Source organism: Oxyura jamaicensis, chromosome Z (assembly GCF_011077185.1).
Source record: "Oxyura jamaicensis isolate SHBP4307 breed ruddy duck chromosome Z, BPBGC_Ojam_1.0, whole genome shotgun sequence".
Classification (NCBI taxonomy): domain Eukaryota; kingdom Metazoa; phylum Chordata; class Aves; order Anseriformes; family Anatidae; genus Oxyura; species Oxyura jamaicensis.
This window is the reverse complement of record NC_048926.1, coordinates 59,631,792-59,655,180: the sequence shown is the minus strand read 5'-3', so window position 1 is coordinate 59,655,180 and position 23,389 is coordinate 59,631,792. Positions and strand designations below refer to the sequence as shown.

The 23,389-nt window shown below is 39.6% G+C and overlaps 1 protein-coding gene across 1 annotated transcript in view; it reads left to right on the top strand.

Annotated features, from left to right (window-relative positions):
- Position 1: 1 nt before the first annotated feature.
- The window catches only part of FBXL17 (F-box and leucine rich repeat protein 17), a gene marked incomplete at its 5' end in the record, with an annotated part of 312,639 nt that continues 289,251 nt past the window's right edge, over positions 2 to 23,389 (top strand). The window contains 4 exons of the mRNA XM_035309961.1: positions 2 to 61; positions 12,930 to 13,052; positions 15,356 to 15,613; positions 20,641 to 20,772. Coding sequence (XP_035165852.1) covers positions 2 to 61; positions 12,930 to 13,052; positions 15,356 to 15,613; positions 20,641 to 20,772 — 573 coding nt within the window. The remainder of the gene's footprint in view (positions 62 to 12,929; positions 13,053 to 15,355; positions 15,614 to 20,640; positions 20,773 to 23,389) is intronic.

The window sequence follows — 23,389 nt, the reverse complement described above, 5'->3', positions numbered from 1 at the left end:
CTGCCGAGAGCCGCCGGCCGCCCCCGACATCAACCAGCTGCCGCCCTCCATCCTCCTCAAGGTGGGTCGCGGGGTGGGAGCGGGGGGCGGCCCCCAAGCGCGGCCGTCGGCCTGGTAACCCCCCTAAGGGAGCCGGGTCCCTTCGGCCACCTTCCTTGGCAGCCTCTTGGTATCTGCAAACCACCCTGTTGCCTTGTGTCCCATCCCTTTCCCCGTGTTACTGTTCAGTAACTTCTCATTTTTAAGTTACTCTGCTGGTCCAGTTGGTATGTCCTCGTCTTTCTCCACATAAACCTTACGTAAAAAGGCACTCCTGGCTGGAGCTGGGCTCTGCGATGTCCTCCACAGATTGATGCAGGTTGTCTTTACGTGCTGGGAGGCAGAGCTCGCAGTCCTGGAGCAGTTTACTCCGGGGTCAGATGGCCAAACGCAAAGCAGGGTGTGATAATGGAGGAGAGAGAGGCAGGGCACTCTTCCTATCTGTGACCAGATCTGTGCTGCTCCTTGTGCAACCCCGGTGTAGGAGGTAGTTCCCCAGCTCTCACTCTGCTGTTGTCGAACACGGGCCGTCTCCTCTCTGTCGTGCACGTTATTTTGTTCTATGAGGTAGATATATTGATACATGTCACTTGCCTTGTAAGGGCGCACCGTGTTTTATAGATTCACTACTCAAATTCCCTTTGGCACATCTATAAAAATCATGAACTGTCATGTCTGAATTAATCTCTTCTCTGATTGCATGACTGAAAGTTGGCCTTGAAGTTTTACTAAAATAAAAAGCCTGTGTGTTGGCCGCTATTAATTTATTCTGTTTTAAGATCTGAAAGCAATTGGTGCGCCTTAAACATTTTTTTCAGATTAGTGGTATGATTTTTCTTCTGTAGTTACTTCAGCACTGCTCAGTTTTATGTTTTCAAAAATTGTAATCGAACTCTGTCATAAACCATTTCTTTTAACAGTGGGGGTATGTCATGCCCCTCTGACCTGCGGACTAGTTGAAATGCTTTTCCGGATGGCGTTCTACTTTGCACTGAAACAGTACCTCGTTGGTATCTGTACTTACAAGTTTTTGGTGCTTCCTTGTCATCCTGTTCTGTTATGGGACTTTTAACTGCAGATTTCTGAGGAGTCTGCTACAAAAATATACACAAAGTAAGTCCTAATAACTTTTTCGTAATAGTCAGTGGAGAAAAAAAAAAAAAAAACTTAATACAAGGCAAGCAATGACAGCTTCAGGACTGTCACAGAGGTGACTCGGGAAGTCCCCCTCCAAGGAGGAAACAGGACCCAACAGAGTTTTACTAAAGTTTGGTGACGATCATGAGCCCTCTCCTCCATTAGGGAAACGAGGAGACAGCCCCCCCACTGCAGTTTGCAGTAGTTCACATGCAGTTTGCAATGTCCCCACTATGTTATGTCTCCCCGAGTTGTTGCTCTTCGCTGAAGTTTTCTCAAAACGGGACTTCGGGTACTTTTGTCACATCATCAGTTTGCTGCTCCTGTGCATCCCGTGAGAGTGCCCAGGCCAGTGCTCGCAGCTCTGGGCAGAGGCAAAGCGAGCGGTGCCTGGCTGCCAGGAGAACAGCACGCCTTCCCCCACGGACAGGTAACGCGGGGCAGGGCAGAGCGGCGGGCACTTTCTGCACATCTCCTCTTCTGGCCACCCATGCCTATACCTCGTTCCATATCATGGCATACCATACTTCACTCAAAAATGCAGTCTGAGTTTTCATGGGCAAGCAAACAGTCCACAGAAACAGCAAGAACGTGTAAATCAATGCAATTACAGCAGGGTGTGTTACTAAATGTAGTGACAATTCCAGTGACATTGGGTAACTATTTTATAAAGATATCGTACTCGTAATGTTTTGTAAAAACTTCTTCGTGCTCAGTTAGCAATTTCGAATTGAATTTCCCATCTTCAAACACGATTCTACACACTTTGTCAGCTCTTGATTATAGAGTAATAGTTGTTTGTTTTGCTTTTTTTTTTTTTTTTTAAATCTGACTCAGTCACTATTCTGTATTTGTTCTTACAGTCCATCTCAGGTCACACCAAACTGGAATGTTATATTTGTTTTAATCTGTTTCGGTAATCAGTAGCATTCATCTTTCCCTCTGTCTTAATCCTTAACAATGATTAAGAATTAAAAATAGCACCACTAGTAATGTAACTAAGCTTGTATTTACTCAAATTAATGACAAGTATATTTTACTTATCTTGGACCATGCAATTTTCTTTTTTTCATATAATTTTCAGTGGATGGAAATAGTTTTGACTTCAGTCCTGACAAATTTTACATCAGGATGATGTATCCGAGTGTGTTTTTCCTTTTACGTGTACAGCAAAAAAGGAAGTGAATTATACCAAAATAGGCCCATCCCACCTTGGGCTTAGCTGATTTTTCTTTTCATCCATACATAATTACCTGGTTCATAAGGGTGCATTTTCCCTTCTAAGGACAATGGTTGCTGTAGCTGAGCTTGGCAATGGGAGGATTTTGTGTAAGTATGCATTTCTGACAAGTATGGAGTTAAGCTCTCATCCCCTTCCAAGAAGCTAGCCTGTGCAGCTACTTAAGTATTTGGAATCTACAAATTTATCCCAAATAATACCTCAGCTGGCATTAATCCTGTCTGCTTTGGCCTCCACCTTATATGCATTAGAGCAATAGATAGGGCATCTGTCTACTTCAGGTTGGTTTGAATTTCAGATACACGATTTTTCGGGCTCTGATTCATTCTTTCATTTCTTCCTGACTGTAGTGGGTGAAAAGGGTTATGCAGTTGTTGGGTGATGCCTAATGTTTCATATAAACTTTTTAAAAGCTGAGCTCTGTAATGGCTCCCATGGTCTAAACCAAACTCTTCTGGGGTTCCAAACCCAGCCACTAAATCTTTTAGTAAGAACTGTACCATGCTTACATCTGCATTCCAGGTGGGGACAGTTGTTTCGTCAGTCTGCGCTGCCAGTAATCTCTTCTGGGACATTAGTAGCTTCTAACAAAATCTTAATCTGTTCAACATTCACTGTTTGGGTGCCACTTGTGTTTCCGCAACTGTCCTATAGCACGGCAGATAACAGAAGCATATTTCAAGTCTGTGTAGACGTTCACTTTCTTCCTTCATGCTTCCCCTCAGGCTTCTGTCAGGGCTGTCAGCTCAGCTGCGTGAGCTCTGTGTTTGTGAGAGAGAGGCTCTCTGCTCTTAGTACCTTGTTCCGAGTTACGATGTCATACCTTTTTATTCTCCTTCCTTCCAGATCATAAGATGATCCATCTACAAAAGGAGTCAAGTCTGGAGTTGGCAGGGGCATATCTGTAAGGGCTGCGCTTACCTTCTCTTGATTTTTGGGTGACCTCTACACAGCCATGGTGTAGTAGCCCTGCATCTGGTAACTGTAACGTGTTGTCCCTCTCAAGTAAAGGCAAATATGTACTGAGAATCCTTACGTATTGGAGAACTGAAGGAAGCTGCATAGAAATCAGTTGCAGAGAAATATGTCACATCTGCTGGTTGTTACAAGGTTAACGGATCAGAGACTACTGGGTGGGGTATTACTACCTATTTATTAATTGCCCTGAGGTCTTGCACAAGTCTAAAAACCAGCTTTCCCTCTGAGTCAGGTTTGGACTTCTTTGCTGATAATATTGGTGTATTACAAGGAGATTCACAAGGGGTTAAAGTTCCTTTCTTCAGAAACTCTTCAGTCATCAGCCGTATTCCCTCTAGCCTCTTGTGGCAACAGGTATTGCTTTATGGAGAGAGGTTCCCTGCCCTTGGATTTCAATTTAACTGGGGTTGCTGACTAATCATCCCACCTCCATCAAACTCCACGCCCACAAAGATCTCGGTACATCTTTCATCTCCTAGGGCATTTGTTTATTTTCTCCTGGCCTACAAACATCACTCATAGAACATTTTTTCTGTGGGAAGTTTTAAAGTTATACCTCCAGGGGCACATAGCAATTCTGCTCATAATTTATACAGCAAGTCCAGTAAGTCCCACCATATTAAGTTTGCAGGCACCGATTCTAATAACAAAATAAATGATCTACTGATAGTGGGCCTATTTGTACCATCACATCTTCTGTCTTTGAAAAATATCTCTGCTTTTCTGCTATACCTGCTATATTTACTTGTCCCGTTACCTTGGAGCTTGCTGGTTAGGGGGCAGTAAGTTGCCCTGCTGTCAACTAAATAGGAATAAGCCTTATTTCCAATTCTATTCCTAATACTGGTTCCTTGGATCTGCCTGGGAGCTGTATTTCTGTTTCAGTTTCCACTGAGGCCTGTGTGTGACATCTGTCTTTGCAGAACTTCCTCACCTTGTTGCCCCTCACGTTTGGCTTCCCTAAATTGTGGTCTGCATCCCCTTCTTGGGATGGCTGGGCTTTCTCTTCTCCAGTCTCCTAGTAGCTTGCAGTAACTGCAGCAATCTCATGTTAAATCAATCTCTGTGCTGATTTCTGCTCCTCTGATTTCTGTCATTCCTTTGCCTCCCTGTAAAATACGTCCTAAGTAAGGCTGCTGCCAGAAAACTTGCCTTTTCCTTCTGCTGCTTCCTCTTCTGTCTAGTTTTCTCCTTGTCTCTTCCATTACACACGAATGTGACTATGCTCATTACTTCTTCCATTGATTTACCTTTCCATACTGCGAAGTGCATAGTGAAATGTTTCTTGATACCTGGGGCTGCTTGATCTACAAATAACGAGACAACCGAGGGCCTGTTTTGTTTGACTACAGGATCTATTTCCCCATCACTTGCAGCTGTTTCTCTAACCTAGTTAGAAAAGCAGAGGGATGTTCCTCTGGCAATGGCTCAAAATATTTTACCTTGGTCCAACTTACCATTCATTTTGCTGCCTCTGTTGGAGTTATTAACCTATTTTTACAAGTTCTAGGTGCGTCAACCCCAGCCTGCGTCTGGTAATTCCCACCTGGTTCTTGTTCTGCCCGTGTGGTTCCATCGTGCTGGGCTGCAGCCCACTCTCTGTTCTTCTGCAAAATTAAGGTATTTTTTCTTCATCCAGAGTAAACAAAGAATCTAGCAACTGACAGCCATCTGTCCATGCTGGATCTTATCCCTGCATATACTTCTAATCACCTGTAATATTTTTTCTGGGTCCTGGGTCTTCCCGTATCTGTGGCATTTGTTTCCACACCACTCAGTCTGCTGAACTGAAAGGCACATGCACCCCGTGTGCTGCTGCTGCAGCTCCCAGGGCAGGTGGAGGGAGCACATCCTCCTTTAGCAGAGCTGTGTTAACGGGAACTGTCTGCGTGGAGCACAAAAGAGAAAGTTTTTCATCTTCCTGGTGTTCCTAAGGCCTCTGGTGGAGTACTGCAGAAGGCACAGGGGTCTGCCTGGAAAGCCCACAGACAAATTGGAGAGGAATCAAAGGAGACCTAGAGACTGTGGAAGTATGGCCTGTGATGACAGCTTGAAGATACTGTTGAAACTGAACAACACTTCTGTTCTAAGGGGAGACTGGCACGCACTCTTCCGTTGTGAGAAAATCGATGAGAAGCTTTACTGTGTTCCTGTTCTTTGTCATGTAACAACAAACAATATGTTTAATTTAATGTGAGGGAAATTTCGGTGAGATACTTGGAAAATGACACACTGAGAACAGTTAGTTTTGGCGAAGCTTGTTTCCCGTCTTTGAGGATGTGTAAGGTGCTGGGGTTTTTATTTATTTCTTCCTTTTGAACAAGTGGGATGGCCTTATCAGGGATGATCTAGATGTACTTGAGCTTGCTCCACAGCAGGGAAAGGAGCTTTTAGAATGAGTGGTTTACCTTTTTGACATCTCTATCAATTTACTACTTTCTTTTTAAGAAATCATGAACACTTTCTGCTCTGTTTGCAGCATAGACATCGATTTTTAGCTTATAGTGAATGGCAGATGTGTGTGTATCTTATTTAGAGTAAGGTTTTCATAAATACATTATTGTTATTTGGAGCACGACTGGTTCCTTTTCTTGCATTTTTACTCAACTTTCGTACTTTTTCCCCCACATTCTTTCCTTGCTTTACTAAGATTGCATGTTTGCTTTTGATAATGTTGATACTAAATTACTAGCACTGCATTTAAGATTATCTGAGTGATAGAAGGAGGGTTCATTTTTTATTTTTTAAAAAAAGAAAGATACCAGGGTTCAAAAGTTCAGACAGACCAGAGCTAGGAACATTGGTTTTAAAAACAGATCACCTGAAAAAAAATGGATATACATATTCTAGTAGTTTAGTACTTTTTTTTTTTTTTTTTGTCCTGGTCAGAAGACAGAGAGAGGGATCAAAAATACATTACTCATATTGGACTTCATCCACAAGTTCAGAGTCATTGTAGCAATGCTGTCTTTTTTTTTCCCCTCTTCAGCTAGAGTTCCCACCAGTTTGTCCTGCCTAGAACTTGTTTCAAGTATTGAGAAGAATGGAAAAGGTTTTAGCAACTTTGTGGTTGATGCAGAGTGGTAAATGATCTTTAAACCTTAACTAGTCCGATTAACTTCTTATTCTTCTGTCCAACATGGTGCCATTGATTTGTTTTCACGAAGCTCACTGACTCAGACTGCAGTAGGGAAACGAACCAGCTTTCGCTGTGCTGTGCTTTGCTCTGTGACTTGCTGAACTTACGGACGTGCATGGGAAGGGCATATTCAGAAAAAGAAAAGAATGCTAGCAGAAGCAAAGGTAGCGTGGACGTTATTGTCCATAGTACAGTTCTGTAAGATGGCTTGATACGTTCTGTGGTTTGTTGCAGATCTGTAAAAGCAAGTAGTTGTCTTGCCTTCCAAAGGCACGTGTGAAAAGTCATGTAAGCATGTAGGTTTTCACCTTACGGTATTACTTGTGTGATGAGGGAGACAGAAGACTTGGGATGAAGTTACTGAGGGTAGTTTCCTGACAGTCAGGAAGTTTCCTGAGGGCACTCACCCTTGACACTTACCCTTACCCTGGGGCCTAGCACGCCCAGTAAAACTTTTCCTAATAGTGTTTAGTTGTTTCTAGGATTGCTCTACATTGCTAGATATGTCCATATGTGTTACGGAGAGGGGTAATAATCTTACAGGTTGTGCACTGTTTGAATACAAAGTAAAATAATTGCAGGGTGTTTTCATTTCCTATGCATTTATCCATTCCTCTTGTTCAGAAGTGTCTGTGTTCGCTCCTTAACAGACTTCTGGCATGTTTCATCATCTCCATCTTAAAATGTTGCAGTGATTCACAAGCAGCACAGGTCTCTCTTAGTGAGGACAGCGTGGGAAGCTAGGATTAAGACTTTCAAGTAAAGGTAATCTGCTTATTAGTTGGGACCCTTTCTTTACATTAATGTGAAAGGTATGGCAGCAGTGTCTCCGGTTAACTTTGTAGGGACAGAAACTGAAGTTGAGTTTTGCAATGCAACTAGGCTAGTCTGTTAGTGAGTGGCTGCTAAGAGCAGTGTCTATCACTCTGTAACCTCTAGCTGCATGTTCCTGCTGCTTCCTTTCTGCTCTGTAGGGTAATTGTGTAATTGCAGACTGCTTTGATTCAGTGGGCTAATCAGACACCAATCTAATGTTGCAAACTCTTCCTCAGGATCAGCAACTTTCTCTCAATGTAGCTGCTATATTCAGTGCGACAGGTAGCCAGGTGAGGTAGACAACTGAACTGTTCCTAGCAATGGCAGCTTACCATAAGAATGTTGGTTATGTTGAGAAAAAAGTGGCACCAGCACATTTTTAACTCAATTTCCTTAGTGGCTGTACCACAATGGAAAATCCTCCCTTCAGAGATGTGTTCTTTGAGTTCTTACATCTGCTTCGTGTACTCAGGTGCTTGTGAGACATCTGTGTTTCTTTTTATCCAGTTGAGATTATGTGTGGATAAATGATGAAACCTCTTAAAAACTACGCAAATAGTTTTTATATAAAATTTTATTTTATTTATTTGCGCCTGTAATTAACAACTACTGTGTTTAACAGTTCAGAGTAAAAAGTCACTATCTAAGCATATTACTTTTATTGAAGGGTATTTTGGAGTTATTTTTTTGATAATTAAGCTTCAATTAATTGCTCAAAAGACTTGCACCCAGCCGATGGAAAAAAAATGGGCAGTTTTCCAAGAATTAATTTTCCAAGTTCATTAGGCGCTGTGATGAATAGTGGCATAAAACGTTTGAGTTTACATTTTAATGTTCTCTGTATATACAGATCTTGTTAATACGATGAAAATTTTAGCTTCAAAACAGTTCTATGTGAACAATACAATGGAAACAATTGCATAGGTATCTGTTCATCTTGGATACAGATTTCTGCTGAGAAAAGAAAGCTTAATTTACAGAAATCTTTACTCCTCTAGCTAGTTAGATTGAAAGATCTTTCAAAGGAGAAAAATGGACAGAAACAGGGGATGCATGAATTCACCTTTTAAAATCTATTTCTGTCTTGGAACCTATGGTCTATACTTTGTCTTCTCTACCCATGTTCATAAAACTGTAGTTCTTAAAGTTTGAAGCATCAGTTCAGTTCAGCTCAGTTTTCTTGCTTCTGTTCGTGAGGCAAAAGCTTCTTAGCTCTGCGCATTCAATAATAGTAACCACTTGATTTTTTAATTATTTATTTTAGAAGTAAGATTCCCTCTGATAAGTTAAAATTCTAGAATTCTACCCATGTGTATTTTGTATTTGATTTGTGCAGTATGAAGTCATAAGTTTGGAAAACTTGGTGCTGAGGATACCGTGTCAACAAACATAGGCAGAAGTTTCTAGCATTATGCTTTTTTACCTAGAAACTCTCATGAATCCATGATTTTACTATTCATGATTTTTCTTTGATTAGAAGTGCACTTTGATGCACTTGATTGATTTCTTAGACACAAAAGCTCAATGAAGTGAGTTTTTGTGAAGGGAAACTTGAATTAAGGCCAAATATATCACATATTTACAGATAACTAATTAGGTTTAACACGTGGAGTTATGGTATCTAAATTTTTAACATTTTAGGAAAACATATTTATAGCTGTGGGGGCTTTTTTTTTTTTTTTGTCGTTGCCTCTTTTTCTTTTCCTGTACCTGCTGAAATGCAAATGTTTAGCATAAAAAGTTTAAAGGAGTCCTTTTTGGATGCACAGCCTGAAACATCTATCATACACTTGATGCAGAAACAGTAGGGAAGTGTTAAGATTTTTGCCTGAAATCCATCACATAGGGACTAAATAGTAAAGGAGGTAATTGCACAGAAAAACTTAATTCTATTTTTTCTGGTTGGACCCTTCAGTATTATTTATTCTAAAGCAGCTTGGAATTGCAGAACTGTAGAACAGCCCAGGTTGGAAAGGATCTTAAAAGGTCATCAAGGCCAACTTTTCATGCGATAAAGGGAACCTAGTGTCTTCATCTCTTTCCCATCCATTGTCCTACAGAGCATTTATTCCAGAAAGTTGGCAAAAACAAAACAACAACTTGGTCAAGCACTGGGTTTTGTCAGGCTGAAGTGTCATGCAGGGGTTTAATTTGGCTGGCTTTAAATCAGTTGAACTACCATCTGACCCAGAATTACGGGTTGTCACAGATGTGTGCGGACACACAGAAGATGGTGCTGTGCAATTAGTTGTGCTCTGTTGCTTGAAGGTAAAAATGACTTGCTTACAAATCCCGTACAGGAGAAAAATCCCGGTGTGGTTGCACCTATCAGGGAAATGAAACTGGACGGTTTGGGTTCAGCAGATCGAATGCGGTCTGAGAGCCAGCTCTATCTGCTGGATGGCTTTTGCAGTTCTGAGTACTGCATTTATGAATTTTCTTTTCACTGTGGTCATTAATTAGTCTGTGTGAACACTTTCATTTCCAAGCAAGAGCTTGACATTAAAGAACTATGTCTGGAAGATATGGTAAGGCCATCAGTGCTGAATGTGACTGGGTGTTGTTCCTTAAATAGGATGTGGCCTAGAGGCCCAGAAAGCCATTTGGGACCATTGGGAGGGAAGAAAAGCCCACTAATTGCAGTTATCACGTGAAGGGGTGAAGCGGGAGGCCCTGGCATCTGTTTTAGGAACTGAAATGGAGAGAAGCGAGATGAGAGAGCAGAGCAGGAGCTGTGATTTGGTGTAAGCTTCCAGCTTTTGGTAGGATGGCAGTTTGAAGAAAAATAATGCAAAGGCTTTCTCACTTATACTGGCAGCTGGATTAGCAACAGCCTTTCCTGCTCTAGGTTTGCTATGCTCTTAAGTACTTCGTGCCCTTGTTCCTCAAAGTACAGGTGGTATTTTCACAACTGAGCATATTTATTTCCCACTGTAGCAAGGATTGGCTAGTTTAAAGTAATTTATACTGCCAGCCTCAGCATCCCTTCTTAGTATTAGCTACAGTCAGTCTGATGTTCATCCAAGCATATCACTGATCATGTTGCCTTGTTCTCTTCAGAGATTTTTGTAATTTAAAAGGTTTGGTCTTCTGTTTCCTGCTGGCAGTAGGAACTCAAGTTCCCTACTGCTTTAGTAGCTTAGAGTTGCGGAGAATCATCAGACTGTGATTTCTTTTTCCAGTGGCTAAAACTACACTGTTGCAATAGGAATATCAGATGCCAAGTCTTTCTGTTTAGTGCTTTCTCCCTGCTTGACCAGAGATTATGGTTTCTTTTTTTGGATGCTGATCACAGCCATCTCCTTGCTTTGTACTCAGAGCCACTGATCCAAAGAACTGAAGGGAGGAAGCAGGCACTGTTTCATCCACATTTGTCTCCCGTGTCCCAGTGATGCCCTGATGGGAAACCCTCATTCACTCTGGTGGTGGTCAAGCATAGGTTTTCAGGAGGATAGGGTCCATGCAGACTCCTAAAGGATGGTAAGGAGTCCTGCATAAGAGACTGACTTTTCAGAGGTAGGAGAAAACGAGGTAAATGGTGAATCTTGCAAGCAACTGCAGAAGCTGGTGAATTTGACTTTTCCGTATTATCACTGTCAGATCTTTCAGGAATGGTCAACCACCTCCTCATTCCCAGGAGGCCTTAAAATGAAGGAAACTATTTGAGTAATTGGGTATTATATTCTGATCCTTTACTTTAGAAATCTAATGATTTTTGAGACTAATTGTCCTATCTACTGCAAAGATGATGAAGGTGTTGTTCTTTTGTTTGTTCCTTCTTTAGGACAGTTTAATCCAAGAAAATGGATACTTAATCTTTTCTCTGACTGTTTTCATGTTTTCTAGACCTCAGCGGTTTCTTATGGACACATCAGTACTTTCAGGTTTTCTTGAGCACATTGCTTGAGATTATCCCTAGTGCTTCTACCTAACTGATGAGGACATCCAAGTACTGAGTGGGAGGACTTTCATGTTTTACAGGCTGTATTCCTTTACATGTATCCTGACGCTATGATTGCCTTTTTTTTTGTTGCAGGATGACTTGAAAAGTAAAGTTCATTTGTGGTTATAGAGTGTATTCACGTTTCAGTCTTGATGTACCTTTTCAATCTTTTTAACAATGGTACTTCTGAGGAAGGACTAAATTAAAAAAAAAAACAGCAGCAGTTTATGACCCTGCTGTAAAGTTGCAGTTAATTCTTTGTTTTGCAGGCTGTTACAGCACTCAAAACCTTGGGGTATAAAATGTGAATTCTATGTTAAATACTGTGAATACTTCGTTGGGGTATAAAATGTGAATTCTATGCTTAGTTTTCTTGTATGACACTGATTTGCTCTGCTGATTTACTCCACTGTGCCATGCCCCTTTCCCCCAAAACTGATGTTCTAGTGCCCTTGCGACGTTTTATTTCTTTACTGAATAGAAAAGATAGGAAAGGTCTTCCTGTCTGATTCAGAGTAGAAATGAGAACACCTTTCTTTACTTTTTGGAATACAGACTGGGAGAAGGACTCACTGAGAGCTGCCCTGCAGAGGACGTGTGGGTTTTGTTGAACAGAAGTCCCAACGTGAGCCAGCAGTGTGTGCTTGTAGCCCAGCAGGCCAACTGCGTCCTGGGCTGCATCACCAGAGGAGTGGGCAGCAGGTGGAGGCAGGGGATTGTCCCCCTCTGCTCTGCCCTTGTGAGGCCCCACCTGCATCCAGGTCTGGGGCCCCAGCACAAGGAGGACGTGGGGCTGTTCGAGCGGGTCTTGAGGAGGGCCACAAAGATGATCAGAGGGCTGGAGCACCTCTACAATGAAATAGGGCTGAGAGAGCTGGGACTGTACAGCCTGGAGAAGAGAAGGCTCTGGGGAGACCTCATTGTGACCTTTCAATACTTAGAGGTCCTATAAAAAGGATGGAGAAGGACTCTTTACTTGGTTAGATAATTATAGGACAAGGGGAAATGGTCTTAAACTAAAAGAGGATAGGTTTAGACTAGACATTAGGAAATTCTTCACTGTAATGATAGTGAGGCACTGGCACAGGTTGCCCAGAGAAGCTGTAGATGTCCTGTTCCTGGAGGTGTTCAAAGCCAGGTTGGTTGGAGCCTCGGCCAAGCTGATCTGGTAGGTGGCATCCCTGCCTTTGGTAGGGGCATCCCTGCTGGGGGGCAAGGGGACGGGGGGCGGATATAGATGATTTTTAAGGTCCCTTCCATCCTGAGCCATTCCATGATTCCTATGGCTAGCAAATAACCCATGCAGACTACAATTCATCTAATACTGTATTTATAATTCTTGAAATGTGCAATCTCAAAAGCACCTTCTAAATTTTGTCTAAGAAATGAGTACATAAGTAGGACATGTTTTGTTTTGGGTTATACCAATGTGACATACTAATATTGTCAGCTGTTGTGGTGTGTAGGTTTTTGTTATTGTCCATGACTCATCTAGTTGGGTGCAACTTCTAGTAGAGTCAAGCATTGCGTGATAATATTTCCCCATCTTTTACAAGACAGGTAAATAATAAAAACAAAGTCTCTCAAATATGATAATTTCTGATGAATAATACTTTTTTTTCCCCCTTCATTTACAGATATTTTCCAATTTATCCCTGAACGAGCGCTGCCTTTCAGCATCATTGGTGTGTAAATATTGGCGTGACCTTTGTTTAGATTTTCAGTTTTGGAAGCAGCTGGATCTCAGTAGTCGTCAACAGGTATGAAGGCATTATTGGGAAAAAAAATTGTTTTGATGACTCAGAATTTGTTCTCAGAACTTGCACTTCTGACCACAGGCAAACAGAAGAAACCCATTAAGTGGCGATACCTGTGCTTTCAGTGAGTTTCGTACTAGAGGCTGCAAATGTCTGAACCCTTATATTAATTGTTTGACTGTAGCTTCCTTTGATTGTTGTTAAGCGGCATGAGCACAAGTGCTGTTTGAAGTGGATTGTGGGTTACGTGTCTCAGGTCTACATCAGGTAGTGGTAGTTACATCCGTAAGAGCTATCAGATCTTATATTGATTGAGAGATATACTTGTAATTTTTGAGGATGCTTTAGTTTGAACAATGGTTCTCCAGTTGGTTCTTGTTCTGTTTGCTTTAACAAGTTTTGATGATGCCACTGATGTCTTCTCCTACTGAGAAGATACATTTTGTATTTTTGATATATTTTTTTTTTTTTAGCCAATCTTAGACTTAATATTTCAGGGATTCGTGGATTTTGTTTAGGAAGATTCTTACAGAGCCTAGACTATCCTATTTGGAAAAGTTGTTTAAGGGTGCCTGTGTTGTTTTCCGTCTAGGCTTCTTCTTACTTTGTTAATCACAGAGGTTTGGAAAAACAATTTCTTGGGAGTTTTATAAAAATCATGGATGCAGGGGAATGACTGTTGCAGGTTCCCGTTTCAAGAAACTGTTCATCTGTGTTTGGCATAGAATGTAAACGGGATATTGTTTTCAGATCACCAATTCATAGAAAACCATACAAGTTGTCTTGCTTGTAGAGTTACTAATTAACATATTTCTGAAACACTGTGGAAAAGTTATGTATTAGATTGATTTTTGTTAAGTGACTCCAAAGCACACTTGGAGACCAGGGATCCATTTTCTTTTGTTGTGTAACTACTATGTGTCAAATTATTTCCTTCTTCATTGTCTTGAGATGTAGCTTTATTTCTACTACAAAATTTTGTTTTGTTTTGTTTTAATATTTTTGGCTATTAGGTGTGTTAGGATTTCATTGAATTTTCGTAATTTTGACATTGCCCTAAGAAACCTGTCCTGCCAATTCCTCAGTGAGCTCTTGAACAAGGTTAAGCACAATTATTAACTCAGTCCTTGTGTGTAGAATGTTTGGTGGCTTTTTGTGTGTTTGTTGGGGGGGAAGGGTGGGGGGAGGTTGCTGGAAGAGATATTGTAAGTGAGGTTTTTTTGTTTGATAGGTTTTTTGCTTTTTTTTCAATTTGTCATGTTTTCTAGCTAACAGCTGTCTGATGAAATAACAAGAAAACAGATCAGACTTGCTGCTAATGAAAAACATGCAGCAAATAAAGTGTTTGTTTCTTGACTATGTAAGGGAGAAAAGTGGAAAGGATATATATTCCTCTCTGTTGCTGTCTCCAGGCTTTAAGCTAAATCTCATCTGTGCTAAATGGCAGATGATAAGTATTGTATTGTTTTGTTAGACAGACTTTTTCATATATCACCTCAAGTGTTTTGAAATTAAACTTCTTTTCAAAGCAAGGGAATTTAATGTATTTTGTCTTACCTGCTTTGGTTTTGTTTGTCTTGTTTTAACTTAAATGCTTCAGCATGAAGAATATCGTACCTTTCTTGCTTGCTTTGTAGGGCTGGCATCTTCTAAAATTATTGACATGTTAGTTAACAGTATGCACAAGCACAAAGCGGATGAAGTCTTTGTTCTTCAAAGGAACTCTGGGAAAATAGTGGATGTATCTTTGATTTAATGGTCTTTCATCTGCTGCACATTTTAAATGTGCAAGTATTCTATTTTTAAACTGAGCAAATCACTGGAGGAAATGTCTGTTTTTGAAATACCTTTCTTTCTGTTATGGTGTCCTTTCCTTCTCTTCTCTTCTGTTGACTGGTACATTGGGTTACTGTTTTCCATTGTTAAGAAGCCCATTGTCACCTGCATCACTGGTATTTCCTGGTTGGCAAGCAGTTTTTGGATGATTGCCAGGGCTTAAGTAAAAACTTGCTGCGTTTCAGAAAAACATAAATCTTTTACTCTTCTAAGTAGAGTGCTGTTATAGAATCCTCCTCTTCTAAAGGGTGGAATTCATTTCCCATAGAATGTGAAGAGGACTACTAGCATTGGAGCAGATTTCTTGAAAATTAGCTGTGAAATTGGTTATAGCAATATGTTCCTCTTAAAGCATATCTTTCCATTATTTCAGTAGCATGTGCAAACACCTCTTTGTAACAGTTTTGTGTTAATGGAATGCAAGATGGTTATAGATGAAGTTAAATTTGAATATTTGGTTTTGCTTTCAGGTCACTGATGAACTGTTGGAAAAGATAGCATCAAGAAGCCAGAATATTACTGAAATCAATATTTCTGATTGTCGCAATGTATCTGATACAGGAGTATGCGTATTAGCATGTAAATGTCCTGGACTCCTAAGGTATACTGCTTACAGGTGTAAACAGCTTTCTGACACCTCCATCATCGCAGTCGCCTCTCAGTGTCCACTTCTTCAGAAAGTGCATGTAGGCAATCAAGACAGACTGACCGATGAAGGCCTAAAGCAGGTAACCACCCATTCCACACATTGCTTTCATATGTTTAGTCCTTCAGCTCCTTAGCAAATACTAACAGGGATATGGAGGAGGAAGGTACCTGTGATAAATGATTGAGTCCCAAATAGGATTTTTGTGATTTATTAAGCAAATAGAGGCAAGCAAACAGCGCTGGGTGCACCGGGAGTCTCTGCTCTACCAGGACGCACACCTGTTACATCAGGTGGTTGATTTTTATACTCCTAGACTAATACATATTCATCACTATTCCTAGAAAAGGCAGGGTTATTATAATTAGTTCCCGGAATGCAAACCCTCTCTGGACGCATGCATATCAGTCTCTGGTGGTCTTTCTGGGGGTCTCTTGTGCTGAAGGCTCGTAGTCTTCTTCCCAGGCTTTGTCCTTCGGTCGTCCTTCAACTCCCCCTTTCTTCTTATTTGGTGGATCTCTTTGCTGGTTATCAGAGGCTTGGGCAGCGTCCCATGCAAAAGTCAGCAGTTTCCTAAAAACTTCCTTGGTCCTCTTATCTCCCAGACTCGAGTCTCAATGTTCGCCCTTCAAACCCTCTATTAACACAAATTGCTGGACCCTTCCTTTGCATGATACAAGAACTATGTACGCTAATCACTCTGTTTTTCTTAAATAGGAGCTTATATTTCATCATGCGGCCCTAGCATTGTTCCATACTGACACGAATCAAATAAACACATTTCACAGTCCCCCATTTCTTTTTTTCAGGGTATTGATTCGTGTTTTCGTGTTTTTTTTTTTTTTTCCCTTTTTAATTCAATCGAGTCAATACTCGCCAAATTGGTACCAATTTTGGATCTTCTTTTGTTTTTATTATCATCAGGGAATGGGTTTTCCCTTACCCTGGTTCTGGGTCAACACGTACCACAGATATTTGCATTCCTTGTATAACCAAGTGTATTAGTCTGGTAAAACAGGGTATTAAACATGGAATTATTGAATTATTAAACAACCCTCCACATATTCCCAATACAACTATCCTGATTCTAGTAAGCCAACCACCACCCATAAAGTCCCTCCATAATTCTCTTAAATTGATTTCATTCCAAGTTTGAACTGGGACATGTGCAATTTTCTTCATTTCTTTTTACAAGTTCATTCACAGCTTTTCCTTCATCATCAATATCTAAACAGCAATTACTTAAGGTTAAATTTTCCGCAGACTCCTCCTTCTTGTGCTAGCAAATAAGCTAAAGCTAAGCAATTTTGATACAAAGCAGTTCTCATCTTGGTATTTTGTTTTGCAATTAATCCGAGTGCATCTCTGGTTTTATTCACAACTATTTCTACTACAGCTTGCAACCTAATTATTCTATTAAGCATATATATTGGGGTCCCCAGGATCCATACTCATAATTGGTGCTGTAAGTTTTTATTTTTATTTATTTATTTTATTTATTTTACCATGACTTGTGCCCTTCCTTTAACTGAGTTTCTCCCAGATCTGTCTCCTAGATCTGTCTGTCGCTTTTTCTCCTGCATGGACAGATGCAAGGACCTTCCTCTGTCCATCGATTTAAAACATTTAAGAACATGGGATACTTTATCTATCTTTTCCTAGGGTTCACACCCCTACTCTCCCTTCTTTGTTTTAGAAGCTGTCCTGGTTTAGTTAGGGTAGAATTAATTTTACTCCCAGTAGCTGGTAGAGTGCTATGTTTTGGATTTAGAATGAGACTAATGTTGATAACACAGTGATGTTTTAATTGCTGCAGAGCAGTGCTTACACTAAGCCAAGGACTTTTCAGCTCCTCGCTCTGTCCTGCCAGTGGGCAGGCTGGGGGTGCAGCAGGAGCTGGGTGCAGCAAGAGCTGGGAGGGGACAGACCCAGGACAGCTGACCTAAACTGGCCAAAGGTGTATTCCACACCATCTGATGTCGTGCTGAACAATGCATAGGAGTGGCTAGCCAGGGTGGCGGCCGGCGGGGTAGCCGCCTGGAGACAGGCTGGGCATCGGTCAGCGGGTAGCAAGCAACTACACCGTGCATCACCCGCTCCATACACATCATTATTATTATTTTCTGTCCCAATAAACTGTCTCTATCTCAATCCACAGGCTTCAGTTTTTCTCATTTCTCTCCCCTATCCCATAGAGGGGGGGAGGATGAGCAAACGGCTGTGTGATGTTTAGCTGCCGGCCAGGTTAAACCACAACAGAAGCATACATAAATTGATACAAAGGAACACTTAAATAATACAACTGGACACAAAAATTCACATTTTTAGAGAAATTCACATCAGTAATTGTATAAAGCTTTCTTCTGTACTAAGGGGTCCTGAAAAGTTAGGACTAAAACGTTAACTTTGTAATGTAATGTAAAAGGGTTATCATGACAGTCCTCAAAGGCCACTGTATAGCACACTGACATATTCAAGGCTATCAGCTTTTATTTCAGTCTGTGTATTCAAGTTTTGAGGTCCTTTTATGATTATGCAAACATCAGAAATATAGTGGTATAATAACTGGTACTTATGAAAGCAGAGTTTTAGAACCAATATTAAATTTGCAGGCTCAAAACACCCACTTAATATTTAAACAAGTATTTGATACTTCTGTTTGTTCAAAAATAGAGTAAATGCGCTTACATAAAAATAACTTTTACTGTTCAACAGGCATGCTCATGTGACTTTTATATTAGTACAAACTTCAACAAACAAACAAATCCACCATATGACTTTTTTAAACATAAATGATACCAATTCACCTTTCCCCTACTCGAGTACATTTACATAAAGGCTTTGAATCATCTGACCCACGATTTTACAGCATTAAAATGAATGGGTCCACATGGATGCTAGTATGTCTCATTGAGGCTTAGCATGAATAGAATTAAAGCTCACCACCTTAAGGAAACAGAAAGTCACATGCTCATGCCTTAATTGTATTCCTTTTTGTCTCCAAACCAGAACATAAAGTGTAATAGTAACAGTATTTCATGGCAGTAGATGAGTACCTTTTAATTAATTATATTTTATTAATATTATTAATTTAATGGCAACATCTTTGAAGAAACTTCCAGTTTTTGTTGTACAACACTGCTTTCTGGTGGTGATTCAGGCATGGGGAGTTCATTCAGTTCAACGTGCTATAAATATAGCCCCACTTTTCCCCTTCAATAGTTCCAGGGCCTGACATAGAGCATACAGCTCACAAGCCTGAGCTGACCATGATGGACTCAAAGGTCCTGACTCCACAGGTTCTAGGTCCTTATTAATTATTGGATATCCTGATTTGGCCATTTTATCATATAGTACTGAACCATTTTTAATTTACTCCCTTTTCTCTGGTCCCGGGTCTTCAATTTTGTCTGACCCATCTAGGAATTTTACTGTGGCAATTCCTACAGCCCTTGGTTACCCAGTAAGAGTGTCTTGCAGGGGGTTTAGGACCTATCACCCACCCACGAATCCTATAGGAATCGCTTCGGTCCTTCACCAGCGAAGTCCCTCGCGGGAGACTGGAACCGTGGTTAGAAGACCTCCACACTCTCTTCGGAACTAGGTTCCGTCTCAGTCACACTCTTACACACATGGACAACCGAATCCCACCCAACCGAACGGTATACACCTTAAATACTTACGACTCCATCGTCTTTGTTTGGATCTTCACGCGCAGAATTACATGCAAAATACAATGCTGCAGTTGGCAAGGGAGCTCATAAAAAGAACAAATTCTTTGCTTGCCTTTATTCAGGTTCAGGATGGTGTTAGTCCTGACCTGACTCGAACAGGAGCCACCAAATGGTGGGGCGCCCCTCCTAGATTAAGTCAGAATTCAAGAACCAAGACCATCCCGGACGAGCCCCCAATTGTGATAAATGATTGAGTCCCAAATAGGATTTTTGTGATTTATTAAGCGAATAGAGGCAAGCAAACAGCGCTGGGTGCACCGGGAGTCTCTGCTCTACCAGGATGTGCACCTGTTACATCAGGTGGTTGATTTTTATACTCCTAGACTAATACATATTCATCACTATTCCTAGAAAAGGCAGGGTTATTATAATTAGTTCCCGGAATCCAAACCCTCTCTGGACGCATGCATATCAGTCTCTGGTGGTCTTTCTGGGGGTCTCTTGTGCTGAAGGCTCGTAGTCTTCCTCCCAGGCTTTGTCCTTCGGTCGTCCTTCAACTCCCCCTTTCTCCTTATTTGATGGATCTCTTTGTGAGATGTCAGAGGCTTGCGCAGCGTCCCATGCAAAAGTCTGCAGTTTCCTAAAAAAAACCTCCTTGGTCCTCTTATCTCCCAGACTCGAGTCTCAATGTTCGCCCTTCAAACCCTCTATTAACACAAATTGCTGGACCTTCCTTTGCATGATACAAGAACTATGTACACTAATCACTCTGTTTTTCTTAAATAGGAGTTTATATTTCATCATGCGGCCCTAGCATTGTTCCATACTGACACGAATCAAATAAACACATTTCACATACCTGTTTCATGGATTTAACAGGGGCATACATTTTCTAGAAACCTTATATACTTTTTTTAGAGACAGAGATCAAATCCTTTCAAAGTGAAATCTCCAGTTTACCCCTGGCTCATGGAGTTTTACTAGACTTAGTTACCATTTTGAACCAATATTAAAATAGCATTCTTTGCAACACAAAAGCAAGTGATCGAGATTTTTCAGACATGTAAGAAGATTTCATTCTTCTGTTAATAGTGTGTAGGGTCAGTTATGAAGTAGCTGTATTAAATCAAATATCCTGTTTATGGTCTAGTGTGAAGACATTTTTATTTGCTTAAATATGCCCTATAAATTATGTAGTTCTTATATGCTGCTCTTAGCTTCATTTTGTTGACTGTAGTTAGAAATGTCATTTTGTCAAGTGTATAATTATAATCTTTCTTGTTTGTATATAGTACTTAAAAATCTGCAACTAAAGATCATTTTTAAAGGGGGAGGGGAGAACACAAAAATCTTAACTCCCAACACTTTCTAGCTCAGTTAAATCCTATTGTTTTTCTTTATTTTTAAATAATTGTTTTGATTTCATTAATTGCAGCTGGGTTCAAAATGCAGAGAATTGAAAGACATTCATTTTGGGCAGTGTTACAAGATCTCAGATGAAGGAATGATCATTATAGCTAAAGGCTGTCTGAAGTTGCAAAGAATATACATGCAAGAAAACAAATTAGTAAGTACATGTCAAGTTGTTTTTTTTCCTATGGTATTCTCATTGTCAAAGCTTTCTCTTTTCATCAGTTTAAAACTTCTATCTGAATTCACTGCCTTTTGGCAGTGAACTGCTTACAAATTTCTTTAGCTGTAACAACTTCAGTTCTACAGAGATAGCTCAGAAGGTGTAGTACATTTTAATGCTATTCCAGACACATATGAACTCCTGCTTTTTGACATGACATTCCAGGAATAACATTTTGGGAGATGTTTGTGTAAGAGCATGTTTAGTTCATTGCAGTGTTTCTTCCATTGATACCAATATATTTTTCTACAGTAAAATATAAATTTATATAAACTTACAGATCCCAGGAAATTGGGTTCTTGACTACAAATAAAACAGTAATTATCTTTTCTTGAAATATGACACTTTCTTATCAGGATGTGGTAGTGTGTCCATACTAGTAGAAAGAAGTTGTTGTTGAGGGGTAATACAAGTATCTTTAGTCCTAATTATAGTAAGTGATCTCTGAAGTAATGGCTTCTTATGTTCAAAACCAGTTTCTACTAAATGATATTGTAGAGCATTTGCTTTATTTATTTATTTACTTATTCTTGCATGTAAGGAGAAGAATTTGCCTGCAGCTGAATTCTTAACTTTCAGCTTATTGTCAGGGCTGTAACCTTCGGTTTGAAAACTGCTGAAGTGGAACAAATAAGCTATATATGCTGTTTTCTAACAAACATTGTACACTGATTCATTTGATGTTTGGATTCAAATAGACAAATATACTAATGCCTAAGGCAGTTCATTTGAGAAATTTGAGAAGGGCTTCTATTTAAAAAACGAAAGTAAACAAAAAAAAAATTTTTTTTTTTTTTTTAAACCAAATTGTAAGAATTTGAGAAACAGGAGATAGTGGCCAAAACAGAAATCTCAAAAAAGCTCACAAGTAGAAAAATTGTGTTGTTCCTAGTCCCCTTCCCCCTTTGGTAACAAAACAAACTCTTCAGACTGTCAGAAAAGGTCTTTGCCATATCTATTATGATACCTGGAGGGTGGGGAAAAATAAAAAAACAACTGAAAGGTCTGAGAAGCTTATGATGAAAGCTTGCTGCTACAAAAATTAACTTGGAGAAAGGTAGGGAAATCAAAATGTTACATATTTTTCAATGAAAAAGGAAGAACCTGTGCATCTTCAAGGTTTCCATGAAAGGTTATGCAATTTTATGTGAATGTAAGTTGTACAGTATATATAAATAGCTACATATATGCATGATTACTGCAAAATATGTAGACAAGGTATAGATTTGACTATTTTTGTCTTACACTTGTTGTTGTTGAAGTTTGTATTCTCTATATAGCCTGAAATCTAACCCAAACTAATTTTTAGTACTTAAAAGCTCTGTCGTTTTATTATCCAAAAAGTAATTGTCCATTGAAATGGAACACAGGAAGGATCTTCTAATTTTTAAGACAACCAGGAAAGATGTTCTTCACTTAAGCTTTATTTGCATACACAGGTATTATTGGAAATGTAACTTTAATTTTTCATAAGAAGTAAGACAAAAATATTTACTCTCAAATGAATAGGATTTTTTTATTATTTCATCACTTCTGAATGTTTGTCAAGTAACTTACCAAAATTCACCCTTACACAATTTTTTGTGAATGTAGTTTTTAAATTAATTTTATTTAAAGCTGCTGACCAGTCTGAATTTTCAGAAAAAAAGATAAATATTTGGCAAAATTTGTTTAGCTTGTTCAGCTTTGTTCAGCTCCTGTCTGGTGCAGAATCTTTATTATTTAAAAAAAAAAAAAAAAAAAAAAGTGTTCTTGAATGATTTCACTAGACAGCAGTCTACTTCTACTTCTACTGAAGATGACAGTCTTTCCACTTGCTTGGGGCAGGATATATTCAAATCTTGCTGTTGTGGAAGTTTAATCTATGAAATGATGAAACAGTTAACTTGATGAAGCAAGCCAATCCGTATTTGTTATTGTAAATTAACATTTTTTCACCTTTCATAATAAAATAAAGATAGGAATTGTTTAATAATTTGTAGTTACCTTAAAAAGAAGTAATGGTTGATTGCAAATGCTAACCGACTGCTTGCTTTATTAATTTCTGTGGGTTGTTTTTGTTTTCAAGACTGCCTTCTAGAATAAAATCGCTGTTAATATTTGCTGTGGCACATCTCATTTCCTACTCTTATAGGTGGTTTACAGGAGTGTGTGCGTACATTTTCATCCTAAATTATTTTTCAAAATCGTACTTTTCTTGGTGCAGAAAAAAAAAAAAAAGAATATTGTGCTTGACATACAGCCTTGGTGTGCTTATTTAAAGTACGTAGATTGTCGGTCTGCTTTGGAAAAAGATATATTATTCCCTTTGTAAATAGCTTCCACTCCTTCCATGTAAATTCTGTATGAAGTCTATATGTTTTGTTTTTTTCTTCTTTCTCCCCTTTTTCAGAGGTGCTCAAAATCATGTGAATCTTGTGGGCAATTTGTACTAATTTTGAACTAGAGTGCATTACAGATGGTACATGATGGCTGGATTTTCATGTAGGCTTGTCTAAGGCTAATGGATTTTATACTTCAAAAATACATCTATCGAGAGGCAACCAGCAGC